General features: G+C 62.5%; 2 protein-coding genes across 5 annotated transcripts; one reads left to right on the top strand and one right to left on the bottom strand.

Annotated features, from left to right (window-relative positions):
* The first annotated feature begins 751 nt into the window (after window positions 1-751).
* LOC136299534 (uncharacterized) lies at window positions 752-2,621 on the top strand. The gene has a single exon (XM_066201253.1). It carries the CDS (start codon window positions 1,222-1,224, stop codon window positions 2,185-2,187), a length of 966 nt encoding a protein of 321 aa, XP_066057350.1. The 5' UTR covers window positions 752-1,221; the 3' UTR covers window positions 2,188-2,621.
* A 5,014-nt stretch (window positions 2,622-7,635) lies between these two features.
* On the bottom strand, window positions 7,636-12,673 carry RNF208 (ring finger protein 208). 4 transcript variants are annotated; one of them, XM_066201328.1, is made up of 3 exons: window positions 12,607-12,673; window positions 11,703-11,793; window positions 7,636-10,201 (listed from the first exon to the last, which is right to left on the bottom strand). In XM_066201328.1, exon 3 carries the CDS (start codon window positions 9,500-9,502, stop codon window positions 8,705-8,707), a length of 798 nt encoding a protein of 265 aa, XP_066057425.1. In that variant the 5' UTR covers window positions 9,503-10,201; window positions 11,703-11,793; window positions 12,607-12,673; the 3' UTR covers window positions 7,636-8,704. The 4 variants fall into 4 exon arrangements, with proteins under 4 accessions (XP_066057425.1, XP_066057427.1, XP_066057426.1 ...); XM_066201330.1 differs by lacking the exon at window positions 12,607-12,673 and having other exon boundaries at window positions 7,636-9,849; window positions 10,121-10,201; window positions 11,703-12,355; XM_066201329.1 differs by lacking the exon at window positions 12,607-12,673 and having other exon boundaries at window positions 7,636-10,002; window positions 10,121-10,201; window positions 11,703-12,355.
* Between the last annotated feature and the right edge of the window lie 6,010 nt (window positions 12,674-18,683).

Here is an 18,683-nt window from a genome sequence, read left to right on the forward strand (position 1 = left end):
GAAGGGACAGTGGTGCCACACCATGCCTGTGACCCAGCTACCCACCCATGGCCGAGTCATGGGGTCCTGGAAGGGCGAGCAGTGCCCGGGGGGGGCATTGCTCAAGCTGTGGCATCACAGTGACGGGAAACGGTGATTTGGGGACTCCCCACCCCACTGCTTCGCTCTGAGCAGCTCTTGCAAACCCTGACTGGGCTGAGTGTCTCCATGTGCCAGGGACAGTGGGGCCAGTGCAGAGCTGCTGCAGAGCAGTCATCGCCCTGGTGCCACCATCCCCTCCCTCATCTAGGGCACTGTCCAGGTGGGAAATCTGGAAGGAAACCTGGAAGGAAACTTCCAGGCCCTGCTGTCTGGGACATGGCAAGAAGAGGTGGCCCAGTACAGGGACCAACACGGGACAGGGAGTTGGACGGGGGCAGCACAGGGCCTGTCCTGGGGATGGTCCCGGGTCCATGCTGGGGGGCTGTACTGGGGTCTGAGCTGGGGGCTGCGCTGGAGGAGCGCAGGGCCACGTCGGGAGGCTGTACTGGTGGAGCACAGGGCCACGCTGCCCTGCCCCAGGGACAGTGGTGTGGGCAGCACCGGTCACAAAGGTGACTCCACTTGTGCTGGCAAGGAGAAGAGGCGGCCGTGGGCCCAGCTCCTCCCCAGCTCCGGCGGGAGCTGATTGGTGCGGGCATGGCTGCCTGCCCCGGGCTCCCTGCATTTGAGCCGCTTCCAGAAGCTGACAAACCAGACTGGTTACAGCCAGGCTCGGTCCCAGCCCTGCCTGGCCCACGGCAGGAGGCAGCTGCCTGCACGGGTGCCCAGCACGCCTGCACCCTTCTGGCACAGCGGGCAGCGCCCGGCAGCACCCAGCTCAGTGCCCTCTCCTCTGGACCGTGGCGGGTCAGTACTGCGTTGGTGCTGGGGAGGAGGAGGAAGAGGAGGAGGAGGAGAAGGCTGTTGGATGCTCACGGTGCTGCCCCTCTTGGGTGGCCTCTCGGTGAGGGTGATGGGGCTGCAGCCGGTGTCAGAGGCTCCTGACCCACTGCTTTGGGAGGACGCCCCAAACCGCACTGGAGGGATGCTGAGACTCTGTGCGGACACTGCGGCCTTCAAGCCCTTCAGGCAGCCTTGCTGAAGGAGCCTCGTGCCCTGGACCAGCACCCACGTCGGGCACCCAGCCCCGAAGGGCCCCGGCAGGCGCGGGGTGGGCGGGGTGGCCGCTCTGGCCCCCCGATGGAGCCGGCGGGGGGCGAGAAGGCAGAAGCCGGCCCGCCGCCGGTGCAGGCGGCCCCGGGGGAAGGCCGTGCCAGGCAGCGGGACGAGAGCGAGACTCCGGGCTCAGGGGACCCCGGGGAGCCGCCCCGACGCTGCGGAGAGGCGTCTGCCGCTGCCTGGGGACGCTGGGAGCCGCCACCGGCGGAGGATGCCAGGGAGCCGCTCCTGCCCGGGCACGAGGAGCCGCCTGCCCACGGCGCCTCCCTGCCTGCGGGCCAGGCCCCTCCCGCTGCCGACACGGCGGGCGCCGTCCTGCCCCGCGGGGAGAGCCCATCGCCCAGCTCCCAAAGAGCCTCCAGCTCCGTCCTGAGCCTCTTCGGCGAGGCAGAGGAGGCATCGAGCCATGGGGCGCCGGTGGCAGCAGAGCCGTGCCCCGTGCTGGCGGGCAGCGAGGACGAGTGCCCCATCTGCACGGAGCCCTACGACGAGCAGCGGCACAAGGCGGCCGTGCTGAACTGTAACCACGGTCTGTGCCGCGCCTGCCTGCGGGCCATCATGGACACGGCCACCGGCGCCGAGTTCGGCCGCGTGCGCTGCCCCATCTGCCGCCAGAAGACGCCCATGCTGGAGTGGGAGATCTGCAAGCTGCAGGAGGAGCTGCTCCTGCTGCACGCCCAGCCCGGCTCCCCCGGCGCCCTGGCCGCCTCCCGGCCCCCTGCCCTGCCGCCCCGGCGCCCGGGCCTGGCCGGCGCCCTCGAGCATCGCTTCCAGGTGCGCTTCCACACCAGCCGCATGTTCGGGTGCCTGCCCTGCGTGCGGTACCCGCCCTGCCTGATCCGTGCCCTGGCCCGGCTGGAGCGGCGCTGCCGCTGCTGCTACCTCCTGCTGCTGGCGCTGCTGCTGGCGGCAGAGATGCTCAGCCTGCTCCTCATCTTCCTTCCCATCGTCCTCATGGTGATGCTCTTCCTCATCCTCGACAAATAGCGCTGGGTTTGTGCCCTCAGGCTGAGCGTGTGTGGGGAGAGGAGCCCAGCTCCAGCTCTGCCCACGGCTGTAGTGCCAGCTGGGAGCAAGCCTGTGACCCTGGTGCCTGGGGCACCTGGCACTGCCAGTGAGCCCAGAGCAGGTGAGGCAGCGGAGGAGCAGGAGCAGGCAGCCGAGGGAGGCGACCCTGGAGGTGCACATCACCTACACCGAGGCACCCCCCAGGTGACGCATCGCTGCCGCAGCCAAGGGGAGGATGGAGTGGGAGCCCTTCCTGTGCTGGGGCCCATCCCTGGCCTGGGGGCTGTGGACCAGAGAGGCTCTGCGGGCAGAGCAGGGCTGTGCCATGGACTTTGCCGTGAGCTGTGCCATGGGCTGTACCATGGGCTGTGCCATGGACTGTGCCACCCGCACCCAGGACAGATGGGCTGGGAAAATACAATCTGTGTTTGTACCACAGCCGTGTCCAGCTGAGTTCAGGGCCTGCGCTGAGCATGTCCCCTTGGGGCCCAGCATTGACACAAGGAGGGGATGGGCACAGCCAGTGGTCCCCAGCCACCCTACAAGCGGTGTTTGCTCCATCAAGACACCTCCCAGCCCCTGCCGAGCCGTGCCAGCCTGTGCTCAGACCGTGCCCTTTGGGGAGATAAGTGAGCAAACATGGCTCTGTCCCTGCCATACAAGGGTGGAGGAGCCTGTGGTGAGTGGCACCAGAGCTGTGCCCACATGGGACCTGCCATGGAGTGTCCCAGGGGTGAGCAGGATCTGGGCTCTGCTTTTGACTGCTGGCCTCGCGTGGGGCCGCCCACCAGCCAGGTGATGTCTGGGTCACAGTGTGGCTGCTCTGCACCTTTGTTCCTCCACACTCCTCGGGGAAACCTGTACCCCAAGGGGACAGGGATGGGGATCCTCCCAGGCTTTCAGCCACCTTTGGGCTGGTGGTGGGTGGCAGGTAGTTGTCCTCGAGGTCCTTCCAGGATTCCATTTTGGGGGTGCTGACACCCACCTCCACAGCCTGGAGTGTGCAGCACTCTGTCACTGCTGGCCTCCTCTGGGTGTCCTGCCAAGGCTCTGTGCTCACCCCAGGCCAATTTCCCCCTCCCTGTGCTGTCATCGCTGACTGTCCACCTCAGCCCAGCCCTGCTGAGGGGCTGGTGACACTGCTGTGCCCTGTCCTCCTGCCTGGCTGTGCTGGGCTTGTGCAACCATCCCCTTGTGCTGGCTTTGCCCTTCTTCCCTGGAAACACCCCGTGGGCACCTCCCCAGGGCTGTGGGGGACAGACCACAGGGTGCCAGCCCCCCGACCCCCTTCCCAGAAGCTGGGGGGGTGTGAAGCCAGCGAGCACTGCTGTGCCCACACACCCCCACGGAAAAACCATGTCCTTGTGCCCAGGAGGGCAGAGACTGGGGCTGTGGGCTTTGCCAGGACAGTGGTGCCACTCAGCATCAGCACTGCCATGGGCTGCTCTGGCAAAGTGCTGAGGCACAGGGTGGGAGCAGGGCACCCCAAAACAGGTCAGGTCAGCAGGCAGAAGCAGGTGGGCCCCCCCAGCCCTGGTGGCACCAAGGAATATTTATTTATACCAAGTGGAGCAGCTCCATCAGGAGAAGTGCCAGTTCAGCCCTGGCTGGGGCGTTTTTGGCTCCATGGAGCCTGTGGGGAGGGGGAGCTCAGACAGCCGGGGGACCCTGTCACCATGAGGGAGGCTCGTGTCCCTGCTCTACATTGTGTGGGGGTGTTCAGGTGAACCAGGCCAGAGCTGTCCCCACGGGACACTCCTAGCACTCCCGTGCTCCCTGAGCTGGCTGCTGGCACCTCTGGGTGCTGAAAGCTGAGGGGCACCTCCATCCCCTCCAGAAGGGGGTCCCTGGGGGCTGTGGTGTGATGGACCCTGTGGGTGATGTGGAGCCTGGCTGAAATGTTCACTCCCAGGGCTGGGTTATATTTAGCAGCCTGAGATATAGGTGAGCAGGGTCCCAAACAGGGGGCTGACAGGGCTGACCCAGGGCTGATGCAGGGCTCCTGCTGTGGGCACAGCTTCCAGCACAGCCCCCCAAACCCACCCAACCTCCTCACTTGCAGCCCCGTCCCCTCCCACATGTCCCCTCCCCGACGTCCCATTGCACCATCCCAAATGCTTGGTGGCATCCCCCAGCTGCTGGCACCAGGTGATGTGGTGTCCCCATCCCAGTGACTTGGCTGTCCCCATCCCAGTAGGGACTTGCCCATTCTCTCCTGTCTTCTCCCACTGCAGCCCGGCATGTCCGACCTGGGTCCTGCTCTGGCCAGAGGCATCCCCATCCCAATTGCACCACAACCAGCAGCACCCTCCTGTCTCCACTCAGCCCCCCACTCTGGGGACATGGCTCTGGACCCTGCACCCTTTGGGAGTGCGACCAGAGGGCCAGCAGCCACAGGGCCAGCTCGGGGAGGGGACACGGAGCTGGGCAGTGAGCAGGAGCCGGTGCCTGCAGCAGCCCTCTCCTGGATTTGACCCCAAGAAAGCTCCCGAGCTCATCAGTCCCTCCCCAGCCGCGGGGCCAGCACTGCCCAGGGGACCTGTCACAGCCTCTCAGGCTCCGTGCCACCACCCGCTATCCTGTCACCGCGGGCTTGCGCCGTTGTGCAAGCGGGTGCTGGCACTTGGCAAGCAGCTTCCTCTCCGCTGAAACGGCCGTTTGGAAGTGTGACCAGGCTGCGTGTCCCCAAGGAGGGCACAGTCCTGGGGCTCAGCCACCTCCCTGCAACCAGGCAAGGGCTTCCCCATCGCCCAACACAGCCTCGACTGCACCGCGGCCGGACCCTCCCGCTGTTTGCACCCATGGGGAACTGGTCCTGTTGTGCAACCTCTGGGGGAGGATGGGGGTGGTGGGGCCACCGTATGGGGACTGGCCTGGGCACTGCCCAGCGCTGCCACCGTCCCGTGCAGGAGCAAGGCAGCCCCAGTCCTGAGCCCCGGGCATCAAGCAGCCGGGCTGCAGGATCTGCTTTTCACAGAATCACAGAATGCACTGGGTTGGAAAGAACCCGTCAGGATCATCCAGTCCAACTCCTGGCCGTGCACAGATACCCTGGCAATCCCACCCTGTGCCTGGGACCATTGTCCAAATGCTTCTTAACTCTGGAGAGAATGACTGGCAAACACCATACCTTGAACCCATGCCACCAGCCCAATCCTGGCATTTCCCATCTAAAATGAGGACATTTGGTAAAAGGGTCGTGCCCAGGAGCAATTTAATTCCCCACGTCCCCTCTTCTATCACAAGCCAAACTGGACACTGGGAGAGCCCAGAGCTTTACCCCAGCCTGGGACAGATGTTACAACGAGGAGATTTTACAACCAGCTCACCTGGGAACATCTGGGAGCATCTCTGCTCTCATGTGGCCAAACCTGCTCCTGCAGCAATGTCCTGGCCATGCTTAAGCAGCTCATAGGACTTGGAGATCTTTAAAAACTTAGCGCGGAGGCACAACACTCAGAATGGCCATAGGAACATTTTAAGGGATGTGAAAGACTTCTAATTCAACTGCATCTGTGACACAAGGGCTGGCACCACTCCGTGTCCCTGTCCTCCGCAGCAAACCTGGCCCCTCTTCCAGCAAGAGCTTATTCGAGGTTAATAGGGCAGGAGAAATGGGCTCTCGCCCAGTACTTACTCCTGAAAGGCCCTATTTCTTCCTTAATTGCAACTCAAAATCAAATTAGCAGTTTTAAATTTACTCTGTGCCCAAGAGGTGCCATGAGGGTAGGGGAGAACACATTGTACCCTTTGTCCTTATGTAATAAAAAGGGTAAATTCCTACTGAGGGCAAAATTGCTGCTACCTCTGGTCTTGCTGGCCCACAGCTTCAGTGTCTTCAGGGACAGAGATGCTCATCCTGGATTTAATATGAGCTTTTGGGGTGCCAGAGTTCTTTATGCAGAATTTGGCTTGAGCCTTTGGGGCAATGGAGATGCACATCCTGGATGTGGGGCTGCCCCAACTCCCCCAAGCAGCTGCATCATTTGGCTCAGTGTGGAATTGCTGTGACCACCAGGAGACCCCCACACTGTGCCAAGGCTGCATGAAGGATGGTGGAATGTAGGTGCAGAATGGGGATGTTGGTAAGGACAGGGAGACAGGACACAGCTGCAGCATCCTCGGGGACAGGGGAGGCACTGGCTGCGTTATCGGCGCTGTAATTCTGCACCCATGGACTGGGAGGTGGTTCTGTTTTCCAGGCATAGAACCCCCCCTGGGATGGGAACCAGCACAGAAGGAAAAGGAGTTTGCAGCCACCCTTGCACCCTCCTGGATGTGCTGCTGTTTTGGAAGCAGATGCTCCACCTTGGCCCAGAGACAGTTACTGCCCCTGGAGAAGGGAAATTTGGGGGCTGGCACTGGTCGTGCCCACACCAGCCAGTGTGTACAGCTTGCCCTGGGGAGCTGTGTTGTCCTGGGGTCGTCATCCCAGCTGCTTCTGCTACAGCTTCCTGGCTCTCCCAGCTGTGGAGCTCCCCAGGGTCCGTTGGGGCAGGCAATGGGTGCCATGTGCTGGTGTTGCCAGGTGCATGCCAGCCCCCGGGCAATTCCTGCATGGTGTGGGGATGGTGCAGAGAGGGGCCCGTGGGTGCAGCTGCCTCACTAGAGCAGGGCAAGGGGAGCCCAGCACTGCCCATTTCCCTGCCCAGCTCCCTTCTACAGCAGGTGCCACCAAATGGCACATCCTTCCCCGAGTATCTCACGTCATCTGGGGAGAAAGGGGACATCCAGCGGGTGTTTGAGGGCTCTTGCTGTGGCAAGGGACCCCTTGCCAACCTGGGCAGGGTCCCCCAAGGTGCCCAGCCTTGTGCAGGGGCTGGGCAGGGAGGGGACACAGCTCCATCAGAGCTGAAAGCCAGGTTGGAGGGGGAGGTGCCAGCCCAGGGGAAAGCTGTAACCTGGATATTGCCCCCCCAGCCTGCCCCACCGATGGAGCAGGGCCAGGGCACATCCCGATGTGCCACCCCACTCCTGCCCGCAGCCCCCAGACTCCAGCTCGGTCTTCGTTCCAATATAATCTTTATTGGGGAGACTGATGGGGGTCAGAACAAGGCCGGGTATAAAACATGATCATGGTCACAACCAGCAGCGGGACGCATTGGCAGAGCAACACAGAGACGGGACCGGCGCCATTCTCCCCCGGGGGGAGAATGGTCCTGGGGCTGCGCCAGCGGCATCACCCCTTCCCTCGGGATGCGATGGGGCATGGACTGGCCCCTCTCCCTGGATGGATGCTGGGCTTGGGCCAGTGCCAGGGGCTGCATTTTCCTCCAGGATGCAGGGTTCTGGGACCCCTCAGGCTCACCCAGCCCCGGTGCCCTGGGACTGGGCAGCGTGTGCCCCTGGTGCCATGGCCATGCCGGGTTGTGGTGCTCAGCCCCATGGGAGCACCCAAAATTATGGCTTTTTCTTTATTTGTTGTTGTTTGTTTTTTGTTTTTGTGGGGTTTTTTTTGCTTTTTTGGCAGCAAACTTACCCCTCCAGGTGCTTTGGAGAAAGCAAGACTGTGTACAGGGGGCTGCTGCCCTGCCAGCCCCTCTGCACAGGGGTCAGAGCAGAGGTGCTGCTCTGGGGAAGGGACTGTGGGCAGGAGCCAGATCTCAGGCCCCCTGTTCGGTCAAATCCCCTTGCTGGAGTCAGCAGTTTGGGGTATTGGACCCCATACCACCCTCCTGAGCCATCCCATGGGGCATAGGTGTGGGTCCCGAGCGGAGGGGCAGAGAACGGGCACAGCTCAATGCCTTTGTGAACACGTAGTGGCCTGGGATGGGGAGGCTGGGGATGGATGGGGAAAAACAAGAATCCTCCAAAACGAGGACAAAGTAGAGCTTTCCTCAAGGGCCTGCGGAGGACGTGTCTGCTGGCATCCGAGGGGCCGGTGTGGCAGCTTGGTGTGGCTACTGAGACTCGGACGCATGGTGGCGTGGCCACTGAGATGAAAGCTTTGGCAAATAACTTACAGAGAGGGGGTGGAGGGGGCAGCTGGGGGCCTGTCCTCACTTCCTGTGCTGGGAGGGTGGCCCAGTGTGGCACCATGCATCTCCAGGGCTCCTTGTGCTGCTGCTGCCGGCTGTGGGGCGATGGGGAGGGTGTCACTCCAGCTGGGACCCAGCGTCCGCTCTTGGGAGAGAGGAGGGAGGGGCGCCCGAGGAAGGAGCACGGTGAGATGCTCGACGCGCCGCGGGAGCGCCCGCCGCACGGCCAGGGGAGCCGCAGACCCTGGATGCGCTGGTAGATGTGCTCCCCATGCCAGCGTCCCTCTCCCCGGGCACCACAGGTGAGTAGGGGGCTGCTGCCAGGTCCCAGCACCCCCACTGCCCCTCGTGAGCGCTGGCAAGGACACCAGTCCCACATCCTTGGCCGTGGTGAGTATTAGAGCATTCCCTGGCTGTGCCACTGGCAGAGAAGGGACAGGGGACTGACTGGCCGTGGCGCTAGCTGCGCTGTCCCGCCCGCCGTGCCCCGCTGCGGAGGAGCGGGCGGGGCGCGGGGCTCACATGATGGTGCAGGAGGACAGCGGGTTCCGGATGTGGCAGGTGCAGGCGGCCCCGCAGTACTGGCGGAAGGTCTGGTAGCAGCTGCGGTCGGTGTCGCTGCTCCACTGGACAGGGTTGGCAGCCAGGGCCTCGGCCGGCAGTCTGTTCAGGATACTGGTGTTGACGGCCAGCGCCGCCAGCCCGTAGTCAGTGAAGAGGACGGTCTCCCGCTTGCAGGTGGGGCAGGAGATGAACTTGTACTTGGGGCAGGACTCGTAGAGGATCTGCAGGCACTCCTCGCACACCGAGTGCAGGCAGGAGAGGATGCGAGGCCGCTTGTTGGTGAAGTTGTACATGTGGCCGCAGGTGGGGCACTCCAGGGGCTCGCAGGGTGTCGAGGGGTGCAGCACGTACTGGTTGACGATCACCTCGTCCGACGGCGGCTGCCGGTGGTAGCAGACCTCGGAGCTGCCCTTGCGCTGGCCCTGGTAGCCGCGCTCGCGCCGCGGCAAGGGGGGAGTCCGGGGCAGCGGCAGGGGCCCAGGGGTGGCATCCAAGGCAGGGATGTCCCCGCACGCCTGGTTGACGATGATCTCGGACTCGGAGGGCCACGCTCGCTTGGCCACGAGGGGCGGCTCGCGGCGCGGGGCGGGCGCGTAGCGCGGCTGCGACGCCTGCAGCTCCGAGAACTTCTCCGGGTGGATGATTTTCATCGCCTCCATTTTAATGATGACCTGTTGCCCTTTCAGACACGACATGAGTATCGTTTTCACATTACTGTCCACTGCTCTGGGGTCTCTGAGGGACGCCTGCATGAGGCTAAAACATGCTGGCAGCCTGCTGAGCTTTCAATCTCGGTCTGGCCGCGGAGCAGGAGCACAGGGAGAAGCAATTGGTGCGGGAGCGCATCCTGGGGGGACGGGGCAGCGCCAGCGGGCCCCGCGCCCCTCTTCTGCAGCCAGCCCCGAGGGTGCCAGGCGCCAGGCTGGGGCAGGCAGGAGAAGGCAGCGCTCACAGTGGCATCCTGCCTGCTTCCAGATGCTCTTGGGCGGGTGATCAAAGCGTCAGCTCCTTGCAGCCTCGCCGGGATGTTAACGTGACATTGGCAGTCACTCAGCAGCCCTGCTCTTCGCCTTTGCTGCCACTTCCCACAACGGATCAGCTGCGGTTGGGAACAGTAATTAGGGGACAGTGGCACTGGACACTGCCCAGGGCAGGTGAGTTCGGGGGGGGGTCTTGCAGAACTGGAGGCAGCTCTCACTTTGCCCCTGCCCGGCCTCTATTCCTGTTTACATGCAGTGGGATCCTCGTGGCGCTGAAGAATGTGTTTGCAAATTCCTTTGCTCTGACTTCCCGGCTCTCCCACTTGCCGTCACCAGCAGCTCCCACAGGGCAGGGGCTCAGGGCACATCCCGTGCTGGGGGGCAGCTCACCTTGGCTGTGGCCAGGACACCACACACCTTGTCCCCTTGGTCCCTGGTGGTACCTCTGTCCCCAGTTCAGCTTCGTGCTTGCTGGAAATGAAAAGTGAGAGGAGGTTGGGTCCAAGGCTCTTCAGGGATCTACTGCCTGCCAGCGCTCTCCCGGGATGCGTGCCCGCCTGCATCCCGGCAATTTGGCAACCGAGCCCTGCAGGTCCTGTCCATCCGCCCGCACGCTTGGGCTGCGGAAGTGGGAGCAGGCAGGTATTTCCCCCCAGGCATCCCCTTGGCGGCCCCGAGCGTGGGGTCCCGGGACCCCCTCTGCCCTGAGGCTGGGAGGGCAGGTCCCCCAGAACCCCGCTGGGTTGCAGGGCCCCTCCTGAAGGGGTTCCTCCACCGACCTGCCTCTGCTCAGGGTTTTCTCTCACGTTTAGCCCCTCCTCTGCTCAGTGGATCTATTTTTACCTCCATCTCTTGCTCCTGATCTGTCCCTGCTATTATCCCTCCCTCCAGCTTCCTCTCCCCCCCCTTCCCAGCTCCCTGCCCTTGTCCCGGAGCTGATGGAGAGGACAGGCCACGTTTGCGGGCAGGAGATGGGGGGCACGCGGCCAGCCCGAGGCCATTTTCTCCCTCAGCAGCCCCTGCGCCAGCCCGGCTCTCCTCCGAGAAGGGCGAAGGCGCTCTCCTCCATCACGCTGCAAATCCTGTTAGAGGAATGCCTGCTCCTGCCGGGCGCTGCCAGGCCTGGCGGAGGGGGCCCGAGGGGGCCATCTGCTTGCAGCAGCAGCAGCCTTTGGGGATGAAGAGAGGCCGTGGGGGTTCAGCCCCGGGTACCCGAGGGCTGGAAGGGTGGGCTGGATCCCTGCCCAGCCCCAGACGGAGTGTCCCGGGGGCCAGACCCTGGCAGCACAGGAGTCCTGCAAGCATCCTGCCCTGCAGAGGGAGGCCTCACCTCTTTCATTCCCCATCACGGGCCCACATCCTGCACCCCCCATCCTGCACCCCACAAGCAGCATATATTCCACACCCCCCCGCCCCCTCCCACCGCACGCAGCAGCAGCCCCGGGGGCTCTGCCTTCAGCTCTCACTTAGACAGTCACCCGCAGCGCCCACGATCCGGGCACAGCGATCCGGGTGGTCAGCAGTGCCACGCACTGTCACCGCGTTCCCACGCTCGTTCTGTCACACCCCTTCACGCACAGCCCTGGCGCAGCACCCCGCACCCCCACGGCCTCGGGGGCGACACAGCCCCCCGCCATCCCCATAATTTCTGGGGTGACACAGCCCCCGCCGTACCCCGCATTCCCTTAATTTCTGGGGTGACACAGCCCCCGCCGTACCCCGCATTCCCATCGCTTCGGGGGTGACACGGCCTCCGCCGTGCCCTGCATTCCCATCACTTCGGGGGTGACACAGTCCTCCCCAGCACCCTCCCCTCCCCAACCTCCCACCGCAATCCCCAGCCGCACGCGTCCCTGCCCCACGCTCGCAGCCCCGCGGAGCACACGCCTGTGCACACAAACGCTCCCCGCACGCACACACGTGCACTCCCGCACGCCCGCAGGGTCACCCCCCCGCCCCTGCCCGCCGTTACCTGCGCTGGCCCCGGGCAGGGGTCCCGGTTCAGCCGCCAGCCGCCGCTCCGTGCCCGGTGCGGCTCCGCAGGCCCGAGCGGCGGAGGTTATCTGAGAGGCAGAGGGATGCGGCGCTGCCCCGGCCAGGCGCGGCTCCCCGGGGATGCCGGCGACTCCGAGGCGCGGCTCCACGGGGATGGTCCTGGCCGGCCGGGCCGCCCCCGGTTCCGCTTCCCCCGGCCCCGCCGCCCGCTCCGGCCGCGGCCGCGGCGGCGCGGGGAGGGAAGCGGGCACAGAGGCCGGGGCTGGCGGCGCCGGGCTGCTCCGGATGCTCGGCGGGGACCGGCGGCCGGGGGAGCCGGCAGGTACCGCCGCTGCCGCTCCGGGGAGCTCCTTCGTGCCCTCCCCCGGCTCCCCCCGCCGCCCCCGGCCGCGGACCCCGGCTCGGCGCGGGGCTGATGCAACACCCCCGGCCAGCAGCGCAGGCTGCGGGGGGCTGGTGCCGGGCCCCCCTGTGCCCCTCGGCAGGTGCAGGCAGCGGCGGGCAGCAGCGGGCAGGCAGCGGCGGCTCCGTGCCCGCCGTTCCCGGGGCCCGGCGGCGCGGGCGCTGCTGCGCGCTCCCGCCGCCGCCCGCAGTGCCGCCGCAGTGGTGCAGCCGCCTCACATTTCTCTCGCTCAGCAGCGCCGGGGCCCGCCGGCCGCAGCGCCTGACGCCCAGCACACCCCCTCCCCGCCCCGCACCCCCACCTCCCCGCACGCCCCCTCCCCGCCCCTCACCCCTCTTGCCCCGCGCCCTCCCCCCCCCCGCGCCCCTTCATCCGCCCCGCACAGCCCCCTCCCCGCGCATTCCTCCGTGCCCCGACCGTCTCCCCTTGTCCCACATATCCCGCTCCCCCACCCCACAGCCCCTCTTGCCCCACACACCCTCTCCCCATGGCCGCTCCCGAAGCCTCCCTGCGGCCCCGCTCCTTCTGCCGCCGCCGGCCGGGCCCCCGCGGGTCGTTCCGAGGGGCCCGCGGTGACTCAGCATCAGCGCCGCTGGAAGCGGCTCCGCGGCGGCGGTGCCCATCCGGGGCCGCGGCTGTGGGGCAGCATCGGGGAACGGGGCCCTGCCAGCAGCCCCTGCAGCCCCCGCGGCTGGGAAGAGGTCGGACCACTGCTTTTTCCCACTGCCAAATCAGCCATGCGCCCCACTGTGTCCCCTGGGATCCATGGCCACCGGCTGTCGGGGGAGCAGAGAGGGTCCCCTGAGAGCCCCCCAGTCGCTGCTGAGCTCCGGGGCACCTGGGCACAGGGGCTCACTGGTCCCTGGGGACACGGTGGGCTCAGCGTGGTGGGTGGGGGGTGTCACACGGCCGCTGGGTCCCAGCAATGCTGACAGGTCCTTGCAGAGCACTAGGGAGCATCACTCGTGGCCGTGGGCTTGCTGGTGTGAACAGGCAGAGAGGACCCCACAAGCTGGGAGCACCCCACAAGGTGCCCTGAGCAGATGACTCTTGGTCCGTGCCTCCTGGCTCCTGCAGATGTGAGAGGCATGGATGTCCCCTGGCAGACGTTAGAGGCCAGGCTGCCTTCTCCCTCTGCTGTGGGTGCCTCCAGAATGGGGACTCCACAGGCAAATAGACAAAATAAGCAGGCAGCCCCACACAGAGCCCTCCAGCTCCCATGCCCCGAGCCCAGGAATAGTGACCCAGGCATGGGCACGTTCCAATCCAAACCACTCCATCCAGCCCTGGCTGGAGCAGGGTGCTGGTGGGGGCTCATCAGGCTCCTTTGGGTGCTGCTGCTCGTGTCACCCATTTTTTTGATTTTTATATTCCTCCAGGATTTTGCCTGGACTTTTATGCCCTCCCTGAAGATTACCCTGCCCAGCCCTGCTGCAGCAAAGATCCAGCCCCTGTAACAAGGGGTCTGCATGGTCCTGGAGCTGTGTTGTGTCCACACAGCCACATCGTCCTCACACCATTACTGTCCTCTGGTCCCACCATTAGTGGGGATGGACACAGGAGCTGGAGGTTACATATTTCACAGCTCTGGCAGGCCTTACACAGCCCATAGACAATCTTCTCACCCACACTTCAGGCAATGATGCTAGAAATTACACCCAGGTGCATTTCTTCCTGACCTGGAAGAGATGACCCAAGCCACCTGGACAGAAGGATTCCCTGGTACTCCATGGCTCAGTTGTGCTCCATTCCCAGGCCAGACTGACCGTAGAGTGTGGTTCTCCCTGGGGACCCTGCAGCATCACCTCCACCTGGAAATACCTGCTCCCTTCTTGACAATGGCTGAGTTTTTAATCTTTGAGTTTCTCTCACCGGATAAGGGATTTTTGAACGCCTCTAGTCCCCCTAAGTGCCATTCTTTGATCTGCTCACCTGCTGAAATCAGTATGAGGCTGCTGCTGCTGCCTGGCACTCTAACACTGCTAAACAGGGATTCCCTTAATCTTCCCCATCCTCCCTGTGTCAGGTGCTCCTTCCTTGCTAACGTGCCTCGGTGCAGATAGCAAGAGCAGAGATCTTACGCTTGAGCTCACTGAGCAGAGGAAATTGCAGGAAGTGAGCGAGCACGAGCTATTTTCTGTTATTAATTCATATGGCATCCTTGTGCTGACCCAGCCACACGTTATTATTATGCTGCTATTCCATGAGTTAAGCAACAGCTCTATTTAAAAATAATCATAAATTACATTGGGCATCTTTTCTGCTGAATAAGAGTGTGTTTGTGCCAAGGTGCTGGGATCTTCCTGTTGCCCCAATGGCTCTGCCTCTGCTTTGCATGTTCAGTGCAGAGCTTTCCCTTCCCTCTGCTGAGTTGGTCCACCAAGATCTCTGCTTTCTACCCAAACTGAAATAATCTCATTCTTCAAAACCCAGACCTTCCATCTGTCTGGGCCTGTGTGGCTCAGACTTGAGTGATGACCATCCCAAACCTCAGCCCCTGGCCACCTCTGCCTTTGGATCTTGTCTCTTACTCCTGGTTTAACACCTGACTTTGGCTCATAAACATACATGTTGCATTATCTTTTATAAAAATCTATTGCATTGGGTGTTATCATAAATGTACAAATTTCGCCTGCATGTGGATACCCCCAGAACACTTTCTGAGCTGTGCTGATGTGATATGGGTGATCTCCTGGGTTTTATAAGCAGCATTGATGTATTTTACCATTTTCGACCTTGTCAGCAGGCCAAGCACACCTTTGCGTTCAGAGGTTGCTCCTCAGCTCAGTTGTACCTGCTGTCCTTGGGTCTAGCTCTCCTTGGACAGACATGCAGGAGCAGCTTTGCAGTGGATTCCCTTCATTTGTCCCAGCTGAGCAAGGTTACGCTGTTTATAATCAGGAGGTTATTGTTGTAATTCAGCTGGTGTTGGCCTCGTGTGAAACCACAGCTTCTTTCTGCAAAACTCGTTCCTGTCCAGCGTCTTGACTGGATCCGTTCGAAACCTTTGCTATGTAAATGTGTTGGGAGTTGTAACACTGCTGACCAGGCTTTGCTGAGAGGAACAGATGAACAGAGTAAGTTAATTTGGCCCTAAATGTCTTCCTCACCATCAGCCATCACCTGCTCAGCCATCCAGCTGTTTGCTCAGGATTTTATTGCCCTTCTGGATTTCTAGCATCTGTGGGAAGGACCCGTTCTGAGAGGACAGCCCTGCTCTTGCTCGGTGCCAGCCTTGTGCTGTGATGGCACCTGAGGCTTTTCTTTCCACCCCACCTGGGCGAGCTGACAGCTCCGTGTGTGCCAAACCTTCGTGTTCTACATCCGGCCCCCCATCCGTGCTGTCCGTGCTCCTGGTGGCAGCACCTCAGGCCACCTTTCCTAGTTCCTTGCTGCTCTCATCACCAAGTTCGCTTGTCTGGGTCCTGCACACATCCACAGCTCTTCCCAAAACCCTGTCTGTTCCTCACACTGATCTTGTTTTTCTCTGGTGAATCACTCATCACACAGATAATTCACCCACAAAAACATGAGCTCATCCCCAGCTTTGCAGAGAGCAGCTTTCTCTGCAGGTCTGTGTGGGGCAGCACCGGTGCCAGGGCCTGTCCAGCTCCTTGGGGCTTCAGGGACAGCCTGGCCTGGCCTGGCTGCGGGGGATGGACGTGGTACCCACACCTCGTGTTTTCATCCTATGGGCTCCATCCTCTTGGGACTTCCTCTCCTTCCCGGGGTAGAGCACCAGGAGAAGGGACCCCAAGTGCCACAATCATCACCATCCCAGGCTGAGACCCTCCAGGGCTGGCTGAGGTGGCCACGACAGCCCAGCACAGACCCCAACAGAAGAGGAAAGCAGGGCAGCTCTCATCGGCCACAATGCTCCACCAAGATCACCAGAGCAGCTGTCTGTGCAGCTTGCCCAGGCAGAGCAAACACCATTTTGAAGGAGGGATGCTACTGAAATAACTGCCAGGAAAGCAGCAGAGTCTCTTCTTGCCAGCTGGTAGCTGAAGGATGCCCCAGCTGCTGCAGAGCTGTTCCCTGGTTGCTGTTTGAAGCAGTGTGGGGGTGGGTTGCTGGTGGTCAGGACCTGACCACTGATGCTCTTGCAGTACAATCCTAATGCCACGGTGGGGGCTTTCATGGGCTGGTTTTTATGCTTGCAGCTGTCTACGGAGACCCCACCACGAGAGAAATGATGCCCAGAAGATCCCCCAAGTGTCTGAAGCCACACACAAACCTTGAGATGCACACGTGGTACTCAGCTTGAAGGTTAGAGATGTTCCTAAAGTGCCAACAGATTCCGAGGAGTTTAATAATTATTTTTACTATTAGTGATTAATACTGTGGCCATTTCTATGAACCCTGGGTGTGAAGAGCAGCCCCACCTTGCTGGTGCTGCACTGAGCAGGAGGAAAGAGTAGGAGGAGGGGGAATGCATATGGTTTGGGGGAGGTCAAGGGGCCAGGACCAGAGGGACCACATCCTCTCTCTTCAGATGTAGTGACCTTCATTGCCCTCCCCACCAACTCCCTGCCTGCAGACCTGGGGTTGCTCAGCTGCCAGAAAAGAACACTCATGGAAAATGTACTGCTCTCCACAGTTATCTCCTGAGAGGAAGGAGAGAGGATGGGGATCCATAGGCACAAGTGAGGACATGGGAAATTCCTGATGTATTTCCCTATAGCTACAAAGGGGAATTCTTTTTCTCTTTGAGGGTCAAGCAGTAGATCAGGGCACAGAGAGGTGGTGGGATGACCTTCAAAGCTGCCCTGCACAAGGTCCAGAGTGACACACTGGCCACACTCTGAGCTACAGGCCCTGTGGGGCAAGCGGGGCCCCTACTTCCATCAGAGCCCCCTTTTTCATCTGAGGCTGCATCTTCCCCAGCCCCAGGTAGGCACAGTCCCATGGACTCCCCGGAGAAGGAGAAGTTCACATGTGGTTGATGACCCCACAGCAGCACAACCATTTCACAAACTCCTTCCCAGCCTTGCAGTGCTACTGGGGAATGAGGCGAGGGGTCTGGAGCTCCCCAGGGACTGCTGGCCCAGGCAGGGGTGACCAGAAAGACCTAGAGCTGCATTTCAGGACTGAGAGGGTGAAAGGAAGACCCATTTCCTTTAGAAAACACCTTGTGTCCAAGGAAAACAGGACAGGGCTAGCCCAGAAATAGAAATGACAGCTCTGCAGAAGCCTTCCCCTAGCCCGTGCACCCCAGCTGATGCCAGGCTTGAGAGAGCCTGAGGGATTCTTGGTTTGGAAGAAACCAGAGCATGTGCCAGAGGTGGGATCCAGCCACTGTCCCAGCCCTCCTGCACGGGCTGGGTGGGTGCAGGGCTGGTGGAGCAGCTCCGGTGCCGACGCTGGGGCTACAGCAGGCGCCTTGTAATTGTGGTGACATTTAGTGTTTGCTGTGCTGGCTCCCCGGGAGAGGCCGGCGCTCGTAACCTGCCAGCACTGCTCGCCTGGATGCCGCGGCCAGGCACAAATTGAGTCAGGGAGGAGGAGCAGCGGCGGCCGCGTGTGCCCTCGAGGTGCCCGTTGGGACACGGTGGTCCTGGCACAGGTGCCGCGGTGCCCAGTCCTGTTCCTCCTTCCTGGGCGCTGCCCCAGCTGGGACACAGCTCCCAGCAGCAGCCCAGACCAAAGCAGCGGTTTGTTTTTGCAGTGCAATTTCAGATTTTGCCGGAAAACTTCCCTGAGGGCAGTGGATGGGACCCACTGAGTCCTGCTGGCTCCAGGCTGCCGCCCCCCTTTCTCTGGACACGGCCCCATGCCCGAGGCTGTGGCTGTGCTTGCAGGTGGCGGGATCCTGCTGTCCCACTGTGACTGTCCTGGGGCTCCCAACAGGACCCGAGGGCACAGTGCACTCCCCATCCTCGCTCTCGGCAGCTGGCAGCACCCCCGGGTCTCCTGCTGGCTGTTCTGCTCAGCTTGGCCAACCCATGCTCGTGTGGAGCACCACGGCTGCATTTCTGGGTCAGCTGGGTGAATTCGAGCATTGAGCTGAGGATTTTGTTTTCCCTGCATGCCTGTAACCCTCCTGGGGGCTTGTGTGGGTGCACAGCTGGGAGCTGGCCCTGGGCATGGCTCCTGCTCTGGCAGAGGCTGCGGGGCCCTGGGGGGCTGCCAGAGCAGGAGCTGCTGCTGCTCTCGGAGCCCGGGGAGCTGAGCCAGTGCTTGGTCTGAATATATGGTGGGAGAGCTGCAGTGGGGGGAAGAGGGGTGGCTCACAGGCCTGGGGATGGGAGGCTGGACAGGGGAGTGGGTCGGGCATGAGGAGTTGCTCGAGCTGGTGAGTTCCCCAGCATTGCTGTGGGTGGGAGCGTGGGACCCATGGCAGAGGGGCCCTGGGTGGGGCTGCATCCCATGGGGCAGCCATGGGGGGGCTGCACCAGCTCTTGGGGATGTTCCCTGGGGCTGACAGCATCATCTGGCCTTGGGGTGTTCATCACCCTGATTTCCCCAGTCCTTCAAGAGCCTGGACCAATATGTCGGTGTCAGGATGCTGAGATGTTGCTGAGGACCTCGAGGCCTGTCTTACCTCTCGGCTCC

The sequence above is a fragment of the Chamaea fasciata genome, unplaced genomic scaffold (genome assembly GCF_029207755.1).
Source record: "Chamaea fasciata isolate MVZ Bird 193981 ecotype frontalis unplaced genomic scaffold, bChaFas1.0.hap1 SCAF_20, whole genome shotgun sequence".
In the NCBI taxonomy this organism is placed as follows: domain Eukaryota; kingdom Metazoa; phylum Chordata; class Aves; order Passeriformes; family Sylviidae; genus Chamaea; species Chamaea fasciata.